This window comes from Ovis aries, chromosome 1 (genome assembly GCF_016772045.2).
Source record: "Ovis aries strain OAR_USU_Benz2616 breed Rambouillet chromosome 1, ARS-UI_Ramb_v3.0, whole genome shotgun sequence".
In the NCBI taxonomy this organism is placed as follows: Eukaryota; Metazoa; Chordata; class Mammalia; order Artiodactyla; family Bovidae; genus Ovis; species Ovis aries.
The window spans coordinates 188,496,396-188,507,738 of NC_056054.1; the positions used below are offsets into that span (position 1 = coordinate 188,496,396).

An 11,343-nucleotide genomic window follows, 5' to 3' on the forward strand; every position below is an offset into this window, starting at 1 on the left:
TTTGTCTGCCATCTTATTTTTTGTCTTCAGCTTTTTCATTTTTCTGTTTTATTGTTTGTTTCTTCCTGTGGATTACTTGAACACTTTTTTTAGAACTCCATTTTGTTTTATCTGTGATGGTTTTGAATGTATTTATTTGGATGACTTTTTAAATATTGCTCTAGGTATTACATTTTACTTACTCAGTTTACTGATGTCATCATTTTACTAGTTCAGGTGAAGCATAGAAATTGTAACTCTTTATATCTCTTTGTCCTTCTCTATTTATAACTGTCTTAAATATTTCCTCTACATATATTTAGAAACATATCAGACCTTGTCACAATTTTTACTTCGATCATCAAACATAATTTAGAAAATTCTTAAAAAGGCAAAGCTAGTCATTAACATGTATTTTTGATGTAGTCCTTTTCTATCCAGTGTTGCAAGGTTCCTTTTTTTTTTTTTTTTTTTGGTTTCCTTTCTGTCTAGAGAACTTCCTTTAGCCATTCCTTTAGAGTATATTTGCAGGTGATGAATTCTCTTCATCTTCTGTCATCTGCTGCTGCTGCTAAGTCACTTAAGTCGTGTCCGACTCTGTGCAACCCCATAGATGGCAGCCCACTAGGCTCCCCCGTCCCTGGGATTCTCCAGGCAAGAACACTGGAGTGGGTTCTGTCATCTGAGACTGTCTTTATTTTTCCTTCATTCCTAAGGGATATTTTTGTTGGATATAGGATTCTGGATTGAGAGCTAATTTTCTTTCAACACTTGAAAAATGTTGTTCCACTCTTATCTGAACTTCATAGCTTCTAATGAGAAATCCATTGCCTTTTTAATGCCAAGTGGAGGTGAATTTCTGCAGTCCTTCGTAGTCTCCAGTGATACCCCATGGGGTGGGGTTGAGAGACTCCTACCATCCAGTGGAAATCAAAGTTCTGGCTTCCCACTTGCCTTCTCTGAAGCCCTGGAGAATGAGAACATCTCCTTAGAGCATTATAGGCTGCCCACATAGGCTTTGATGGGGTGAATATGGGTGGTCACAGTTTGTGTGTGTGTGTGTGTGTGTGTGTGTGTGTGTGTGTGTGTGTTGGCTTTTTTGGTTTGTTTTGGTTTGGTTTTGGTGGTGTTTGGCTGTAGTAGAATAGTTGTTATGTACAAGTTTCTATTGTGGAAAATCGCGTCACTCTTGGTCTTTTGGCTAGAGAAAGCAAATTTTTATTGAGTTTTGTTTGTTTTGTTGGTGTACATCCAGTGGTTTTCTGGTTGTCAACTTCTTCAGCTCCAAGTGTGGTATATGAGGCAAAACAAACAAACTTAGGTAATTTACCAGTGTGTCATTCCTTGAGACTTAAGGTCCTTAGCCTGTCTGCCTTCTTCTCTTTATCATCCAGAGTCATCTGATACTTGTTTGATATATAATGTCCAGGATTTGTAGTTGTATGCAGTGGTAAGAATAGAGGAAAGTACATCAACTCCATCTTCCCAGAAGCAGAGGTTTCTGCAGGTTTTTTTTTTTAAAGTAAGTTACAAACATCAAGATATTTCACCTCTGGAAACTTCAGCGTGTGTCTTTTGAGAACAGAGACATCGTTCTGTTGTACATAGCTGTGATACCTTTATCGCACCCAAGAAATTTAACGTTGATACAGTATTACCTAACATAGGATTCATATTCAGATTATGTTGTCTCCGAAATGTTCTCTGTAGCTCTTTTCCTCTGATTTCAAGTTGTGCGTTGTGTTTGGTTGTTGTGTATCTTTTAACCTACAATGCCATCTCCTGCCCTTTTTGTTGTTATATTTTGTTTTGGTCTTTCATAGCCCTGACATTTTTTAACAGTCCCAGCAAATACTTTATAGAATGCCCCATAATCTAGATGTGTCTCTTGTGATTAGATTCAGGTTAATTATTTTGGTGACCATACTATGTAGTATAGTATAATGTATACCTCTAATTACAGAAGTCAAGAGGCATGTAATAAATTTGATCATTTGATTAAGTGATTGCCTATCAGATATCTCCATTGCAAAAGTATCTTTTTCCTCTTTGTAATTAGTAAGTAATCTGTGGGGTACAGACCATTATCTTTAAAGCCTTTGAAAACCACAAATTAAATATTTATTTTTAAAAAATACCAGGTAATCTAGCTCTTCTTCATAGTAGAATTTTCCAGTTAATAAATGTAGAGAATGATGGAAATTGAAAGTGACCATTTGGCAAACACTTGTGGCAGGCAGGAATCATCAATAGATGCTAAAACCAGTGGGCAAAAGTATGATGGGATAGAAATCTACATTATCTCAAAGTATCCTCCCACAGGATACTGATTACAAAGGGAAAAACAGTAACTAGCGGAGAAACCTGTTGGATACCACCTTACCAAAAGATCACAGTTAATAAGTAATTTGACACATCACATATTACCTCTTTGGTATTCTTCTTTCCAAAATTGGATATCCTCTATTCAATTTTGAGACAATATCAGCCGAACCAAAATTAAGGACCATTTTACAAAATAACTGATCAGTACTCTTTAAACTGTTAAGGTCACAGAAAACAAAGAAAGGCTTGAGCTGTTAAAGATTCAAGGAGACCTGACAACTAAATTAAATATGGAGTCCTGGATTGGATTCTGGACCAGGAAAAGGGTCTTATGGGATAGCTGGCAAAACTCAAGTGAAGTCTTTAGGTTACTTAATAGTATTAAAATCAATGTTAATTTCCTGTTTTGATGATTATACTGTGGTTATATGAGGATAACATTTGGTTGGGGTGAAAAGCTTTTGTAACTTTTCTTACATTTAAAATTATTTCAAAAGAAAATTTCTATTTTTTTCAACTTGTTAAATTCAAAACACTCCAATAAAATAAATTTTTCTAGTTAAATTTTGCTTGGATAGCAAACACAGGCCTGATCTGTATAAGAACTAAATGCATTAAGCAGAGCATCACATTCTTTCTGTATTGTCACAAACACTCTAATGTTCTTCCTGTTCTGAAGTCTGGATATAAATCTCACACAGAGTCCTGCACCTCTTTCCTAAGACTTTGTGATCATATGTAACTCCTATATATCCCAGACTTGGAGTTTTAGATATCTTCTAGAAAATAGTTCATTGATTCAACAGATTTTTATTGTGCACTTATTATATACATACCAGGCATTGTTTGGGCTTCCCTGGTGGCTCAGAGGTTAAAGCGTCTGCCTGCAATGTGGGAGACCTGGGTTCGATCCCTGGGTCAGGAAGATCCCTGGAGAAGGAAATGGCAACACACTCCAGTATTCTTGCCTGGAGAATCCCATGGATGGAGGAGGCTGGTGGGCTACAGTCCACTGGGTTGCAAAGAGTCGGACATGACTGAGCGACTTAACTTTCAGGCATTGTTTGGGGCAATGGAGAAAAGTGAGTGAACAAGGCAGTTAAAAACCTCTCCCTTCATGAAGCTTGGATCTCATTGGAAGACTATAGATGACAAAAAAAATAAGCATATTTTTGAAGTATGTTAATAAATGTAATATAGAGAAAAATAAAGGAGGAAAGGTGAATGCCAGGGTTTGGGTGCAGGAGAGTATTTTATCTTTTAAATCAGCACTCATTGAGTTCTGTGTCCCATTTTTAAAAATCTTTTTTAGAACATAACTGCTTGATTTTATATATATAAACACATATATATATTTATATATAAACTTTATAATCTGTCTTCTCCCAGTAGAATGTAAGCTCCATCTGAGTGAGGTCTTTGTTTACTTAAAACCAAAGAACAACACCAAACAGATAAATAAATTTCCATTGAATAAATTCTCCCTCAAGTGTTCTCTCAGGTTCTAGTTTAGCCCCTTAGACTCAAGTAAATATTTGTTGATTTCATTAATATACAGATTCAGGTTATATGAGCCCATTTTGCTGAATAACTTGTATGAGTTTTTTTTTAACCTTTCTGGGATAAGAACCCTTAAGATCCTAAGACTGCTTCTTAGTTGCCTGTCATCTTGAGGAATTTGTTTAGCTTGTTTGCATGGAAGTTTATCTATTTTAAATACAATACAAAACGCTTTTCCTTTTGAAAAATGAAAAACATAAAAGGAGAAACCTATTTCCCTTTTAAGCTGTGGAGCTTTCATAGCTGAATGTCTTAAAGATATTACATTGTCTTATCTGTAGTTGAAAAATCCCCTCATTCCACTCTCATATTTCACCCTGTGGCCTGTTAAAGTTTTATAGTTGCAGCATCCATTTCTTCTTCCTATAACCCTAATCATCATTTATTTTTATATTTTCAACAGTGTTATTTACTCGTCTACTATACCAGCTGGCGGAATGTCAAATCTTTTTTGACTTTCGGTTTAATCTGTCTATGCAACATGTATCTCTATGAACTGCGCAACCTCTGGCAGCTTTTTTTTCACGTGACTGTGGGAGCATTTGTTACACTACAGATCTGGCTAAGGCAAGCCCAGGGCAAAGCTCCTGATTATGATGTCTGACACCATCCTTCAGACATATTGCCTTGCCTTAAAGAGGAAAAGGAAGGACACTACCACTGTGATGAAGAAACTGTTCACCACAAATGAGAAGCTCTGCTTTCTTTCTCTCCAGCTGTCCTTTTTAAGTCAGCATGGCATGCCTGTGAGCATGCAATACCTGGTAGGCAAATTCCTGTCAGCAGAATGTTGGCCATGATTATCGTTCAGAAGAAGATGAAGAGCCCTCTCTACAGGGCAATGGCATTGGAAGAACAGTCAGATGCCATTGGAAGACTTGGCCAACAGCTCTGAATCATGGCTGGAGAATTCAGTCAAGAAGTGTGTGTGGTACTTGCTCTGAGAACCAAGCAGGAACTCTACAACCCCAGTTTGCCTTTGTGAGGCATTAGTACAGACCAAATAAAAGATGCTGCAGTGAATTGGAAAGTTTATGTGTAAAACAAATGACTCACTAAATATTAGATCATTTGCACATTTATTGTACCATGAGTCTATGAAGTCCTGATTGGTATGGAATGGTTTCTTTTTCCTTTTATATTTTTGCTTGAATCTTAACTCTGGAAATCACCTGATGTAGGAGAAGGCTGTGGTGAGCTCATCCCTAGAGCATCATAAGTATTGAAAACACAGTGACACGTTTCTTTCCTAGACCACATTTACACCTTCTTTTGAAATCACTTTTTAAAAATATGTCATTAGGCTATAGCCATTATTTGCCAAACTTCAATCACTTAAGTATTACTATTACATATGCTATTATTTACTTAATATTTATCTTTTAAATTTTAAAACATTTTAAAAAGAAACTAACCTCTACTCCAAGTGAAAAACCAGCATCAGTTTGCCATTAAAAAAGAGAACTACAAAATAAATTAAAAATAAAACAGGATGTTGTGAGATTCTAACTGGATGCTAATGACTGCCAAGGCTCTGAATCCAAGAAGCCTACTCTTTCTTTATTGCAGTGAGAGATGTTAGCTAGCCCCAAAATGGGCTCTCTCTGTGGAATTATCAGAAGTTTAAAAGAAAATTATAAAGGGAATGACATTCACACTGTGACTCAACATCATTTAACTCTGTGTTGTGTATCACCTAAAGTCATCTCACAAGCCACCAAGTGATATGGGTCCTGCCCTGTGGAAACACTGAGTTGTTCTAAGAGTCAGAAGGTAACTCCTCTCTCAGCACTTATTATCCCTCATATTATTTCATGACTTCGAGGAGTTAAGCACCTACTATCTAAGTGGTGCTTTTTGATAACTTGTAAAGATTGTTTAAGCAGTTGTGAGAGGAAGCATATTTTGGTTCTGGTTTTGAGGGCTTCCCAGTGGCTCAGATGATAAAGAATCTGCCTGCAGTGTAGGAGACCTGGTTTGATCTCTGGGTCTGGAAGATCCCCTGGAGAAGGGAATGGCTACCCACTCCAGTATTTCTTGCCTGGAGAATTCCATGGACAGAGGAGCCTGGTGGGTTATAGTCCATGGGGTTGCAAAGAGTCAGACAAGGACTGAGAGACTAACACTTTCACTTTCTGGTTTTGAAATCATCTTCATGAGTGATTTTCTTGAAGAAAGATTCTAATTAAGGAATTCATAAGGTTTGAAATTTGATGTCCAGAAAAACAGTGGACTCATTACATATAATTCATGTTACTGGGTATATTAATTAAACAGAAAAAATTGTCCAGAGGGGTAAAGTCACCAAACTGCCTTGTTTCCAGAACCAGTATATATAGGTATGCTTACAATGAGAAATCCTGCTTAACTACAACCTTTTTGCTACACTCTCCTTTTTAGGAGAATGAGGCAAAAGAAGACAGTGAAAGCTTATGATTTGGGGGATTTATTTAATACAAGAAACTCCAGTTCCCTCCAATTTTCTGCCCCTAAAAAAACTGCAAAGAAATTGTGAGTGTTCTGAGAGATTATCCCAAGGTACCACATGATCCTAAATCATCAAAATAAAATTGATTTATGTTTGGTGTTTTGTAGTTACTGAACCAGAAAGTTAACTTGGTTCACTTTACTTTAGAAAGTAAAACTTGAGAAAGTTTTTTATAAACTAATGGTTAAAGCAAGAAGAGTTTTCTTGTAAATAGTTGATTAACCAGGAAATTGGAGTATTCTGGTTCATCGAGATTTTGCTGTATATTGATACTTTATAGCTCTCTTACCAGTTTGGTTCTTTTTATTATTGAGTCATAATGTCTGGTATTAAGCAAGGACACTTGAAAACTCACCAGCTATCTTTAAATCCTTCATTTGTTTTTCGTTTAGTTTTTTCGCCAGCTATTTTGGATAAGGGGATGTTTATATTTTAATGTAAACAATGAAAACAGGTATAAATAATGTTTTATGTATAGAAATGTTTTCTTTCATTATTTGTTTCCTGCATCTTTGTGTGTTTATACAGCTTTCCTGCCTCTTCATGTTGTTGCCAAAGAAAGTATGACTTTAGAAAGATAAATTTTTGCCATGAATGTAAAGAAGTTTTTAAGCTCTTGAGAAAGAATCACTTAGGCCTCTAATGTGTATGGTGGTGATACATTGCATTTATATTGCAATTTTACTTCTAAGAGCACCTACCTAATCATAATGGGTCTTCTACTGTTGAGGAGGTACCATTTTCCCAATAGGAAAGAGGACACTATGATAACCAGGTGTTAATGACTTATCTAGGGTCAAAAGCAAAGCACACACAATTTCTAATCTCTTAGCCCAGGGTTGGGCTAATGAAGGTAGCTAAGAGTATATTAATGAAGATAACTAAGATTATATTCAGGAAATATGTCTATTCTTGGTAAAATTGAAGTCCTGGGGACTTCTTAAAATAATGAGCTTTAGCCCGCTATTGTATCTAGGTGTATATTATCTTACTTAAGGTAATTCTGAAATGTTGCTTTTGATTATGATGTTCTATGAGGGCAAAGATACTCCCTTTTATATCCTAAAAGTATTTGCAATATTTGCTTGCTTTTGTCGGGTGTGTATTTGAAGTATACCTGGCCTCCTTGCCAAAAGAATTTGGGAAGCATATCCAAAAAAGACATACACAATAATGGTAATAAAATATGAACATTAAGGGAAGAAAAGCAAAACCAATGAGACTAGAAAGAAGGGTGAACACATTGCTGTTACTGAGTATAAAATTTGATTCTTGAATTTCTTGAAAGTCAAGGCTAGAAGAAGGAAAACAAGTTTTGTCTTGATTTATATCTGTAAGTCAGAGCGTGTTTCTCAGAAAAGATGTCTTCCTGATGAATTCAGGTAAAAATGTTTTCACTTGGCAGTCTTGTGAAATGCTAAAAGGAACAAAATCCTCAGTTGTTTTACACACATTTCCATGTTACAATTGTGCCTTGGATCCTCAACTTTGTACCAGCGTTCAAAGGCTTTCATTTCAGGGCTTTTTTTTTTTTATGTGTTTAATAGAGGATTTTGTTCCAATAAGAATTCTGCTCCTAAGCTAAAAGCAAGTATCCGTGTTAAAGCTTGAAAATCCATTTAAGACAAATGCCTTGACACTTGGGAAACCTTTACCCAATTTTGTAATTTTATAACTTATATAAAGTGAATCTGCTACCTCTGGGTTAGCACATTTGTTTTGTATTAAATATTGTCTATTTCACAGTGGAATCCATTCTGGAGAAATGCATAGCTCCATTTCTTTTGGACTGTGTGTGGAATCTCATTAGAATTCTGATTTGTCAAGCCTCCACAGAGACCAGATTTGTCAGGTGAACGTTTAACCCTCCTGTCACAAAAGTGCTTCCTCCTGGGGTTAGCGACCTACCAAAAAGGCATACACTTGGCCTTTAATACAAAAGATTTACTGAGTAACCGAGAGCCCATTCCAGGCTGTTGGATTTCCAAGAGACACAGCAAATTGTGTGTGTGTGTTCACTATTCTCTTTGCTGTTTTAACAGACTTTTTATTCACTGTAAAATAGTTTTAATAGAGTATGTAGTAAAAGAACAAATTATTTCAAAATCAGCCACCACTCAGACCAAATTGAACACTTAGCTCTACTACATATTATAGGTCGCTCTTCAGGGCTTCCCTGGTGGCTCAGATGGTAAAGTGTCTGCCTGCAATGCGAGAGACTTGGGTTTGATCCCTGGGTCGGGAAGATCCTCTGGAGAAGGAAATGGCAACCTACTCCAGTACTGTTGCCTGGAAAATTCCATGGACAGAGGAGCCTAGTAGGCTATAGTCCATGGGGTCACAAAGAGTCAAACACAACTGAGCGACTTCACTTTCTTTTCAGGGTTTCATTCTTTGTCTGTGGTCAAGCCTTTTTATTTTTCTGCTTTACATCACTAAGGAGATGGAGTCTTTCTAAAAATATTGTGATAAAGTCAAATCTAAATTTGGGGTTAAATTGGCTTTAGGAATATCCTGGCCTAAAGTTAATAGAAGAAACCTTTCCAACTCCCAGGGTTATAAATGAATTGTGCAGAGCCCATGTCAGCTGAGGATTTTACTTTTCTGGTTGTACTGCCTAGGGTCTGATGATCTTCATCAATGTCCTAGGATTGCTGTTGAATGCTGGCATATTGTAGCCTTCTGTTTGAGCAGTGAGCTTTTCAAAGAGAAGTGGTATCTGTGGCTGCCACTCTTGTAACATCTCTTCCTTGGGTGGCCAAGCTTTCTAGGTTTATTCAACAAGTGAAATCACAGTGCCATAGCATTGTGTGGTTGGAAGCCACATGGCTTGTATTCTCCTTGCCCGTTACAGTGAGTGGCATTGACATGAGTGCAGACGTTTTCTTCTGCATTGGTGATGCTGGTGTGTAAAGAATAGCCTCAACACAGTGGAGGCTAAAGAATCTCAAGGAGAGAAAAGGCTTCATTCTCAAAGAGTTCCTGAAGTCGATACTGGAACCTTATGAATTGTTCCTGGTGTTTCCTTGGCAACAAATGGTGTTTTCAGCCCAACCCCACCCACAGTTCACATTTGCCCTTTTCTTCTACATCCCACAGTACGGCAGTGCAAGCATCATGCACAAAAGCACGTCCAGGCTCCATCTGACAGTGGGAAATAGGGCTCGTCAGTTCTGTCTCCTCTCTGGTCCCAGCAGCCCCTTCCCAGCTCTGCCTTGGTTACCTGCCTCCTTGTGCTGGTGAATTTCTTTGAGGCTGGGTTTTCAAAGGGACTTTGCCTAAAGGTGAGCAAAGGACATTTTGCCCTTGCCCTTTGATTTCTTCCAGAAAATTGGGAGATACCAAGGGAAAATTTAATGCAAAGATGGGCACAATTAAGGACAGAAACGGCAAGGACCTAACAGAAGCAGAAGAGATTAAGAAGACATGGCAAGAATATACAGAAGAACTATACAAAAAAGGCCTTAATGACCTGGACCTAACTACGATAGTATGGTGACTTACCTAGAGCCAGACATCCTGGAGTGTGACGTCAGATGGGCGTTAGAAACCATTACTATGAACAAAGCCAGTGGACGTGATGGAATTCCAGCTGAACTATTTAAAATGCTTAAAAATGATGCTATTAAAGTGCTGCACTCTATGGCTGTGAATTTGGAAAACTCAGTAGTGGCCTTAGGACTGGAAAAGCCCAGTTTCCATTCCAATCCCAAAGGAAAGCAATGCCAAAGAATATTCAAACTTATGTACAGTTAACGCTCATTTCACATGCAGGCTAGGTAATTCTCAAAATCCTTCAAGCTAGACTTCAGTAGTATGTAATCCAAGAACTTCCAGGTGTACAAGCTGGATTTAGAAAAACCAGAGAAACCAGAGATCAAATTGCCAGCATCTGTTGGATCATAGACAAAGCAAGAGAATTCCAGAAGAACATCCACTTCTGCTTCATTGACTATGGTAAAGACTTTGTGCAGATCACAACAAACTGGAAAATTCTTAAAGAGGTGGGGATACCAGACCACCTTACCTGCCTCCTGAGAAACCTGTGTGCAGGTCAAGAAGCAACAGTTAGAACCAGGCATTGAACTACAGACTCGTTTAAAACTGGGAAAGAAGTACATCAAGGCTGTATATCATCACCTTATTTATTTAACTTATATGCTGAGTACATCATGGGAAATGCTGGACTGGATGAATCACACACTGGAATCAAGACTTCTGGGAGAAATATCAGCAACCTCAGATATGCAGATGATACTACTCTAATGGCAGAAAGTGAAGAGGAACTGAAGAGCCTCTTGATGAAACTGAAAGAGGAGAGTGAAAAAGCTGGCTTAAAACTCAGCATTCAAAAAACAAAGATCATGGCATCTGGTTCCATCTATTCATGGCCAATAGGGAAACAGTGGAAACAGTGACAGACTTTATTTTCTTGGGCTCTAAGATCACTGTGGACAGTGACTGCAGCCATGAAATTAAAGGATGCTTGCTCTTTGGTGAAAAGCTATGACAAACTTAGTGTATTAAAAAGCAGAGATGTTACTTTGCCCACAAAGATCCGTCTAGTCAAAGCTATGGTTTTTCCAGTTATCATGTAAGGCTGTGAGAGTTGGACCATAAAGAAAGCTGAGTGGCGAAGAATTGATACTTTTGAGCAGTGGTGTTGGAGAAGACTCGAGAGTCCCTTGGACTGCAAGGAGATCAAACCAGTCAATCCTAAAAGAAATCAAGCCCGAATATTCACTGGAAGGACTATTGCTGAAGCTGAAACTCCCAATACTTTGGTCACCTGATGCAAAGAGCCCACTCACTGGAAAAGACCCTGATGCTGAGAAAGATAGAAGGTAGAAGAAGGGGACAACAGAGGACGAGATGGTTGGATGGCATCGTGACTCAATGGATATGAGTTTGAGCAAACTCTGGGAGACAGTGAAAGAGAAGCCTGGCGTGCTGCAGTCCATGGGGTCGCAAAGTGTTGGACACAACTTAGC

General features: G+C 37.9%; 1 protein-coding gene across 2 annotated transcripts in view; it reads left to right on the forward strand.

The window, feature by feature from the left end:
- Nucleotides 1–8,103, forward strand: part of SEC22A (SEC22 homolog A, vesicle trafficking protein) — an 89,221-nt gene extending 81,118 nt beyond the window's left edge. For both annotated transcript variants that reach the window (XM_060418607.1, XM_027956447.3), the window contains one exon: nucleotides 4,268–8,103. In XM_060418607.1, coding sequence (XP_060274590.1) covers nucleotides 4,268–4,468 — 201 coding nt within the window. In that variant the 3' untranslated portion in view covers nucleotides 4,469–8,103. The remainder of the gene's footprint in view (nucleotides 1–4,267) is intronic.
- Nucleotides 8,104–11,343: the final 3,240 nt, after the last annotated feature.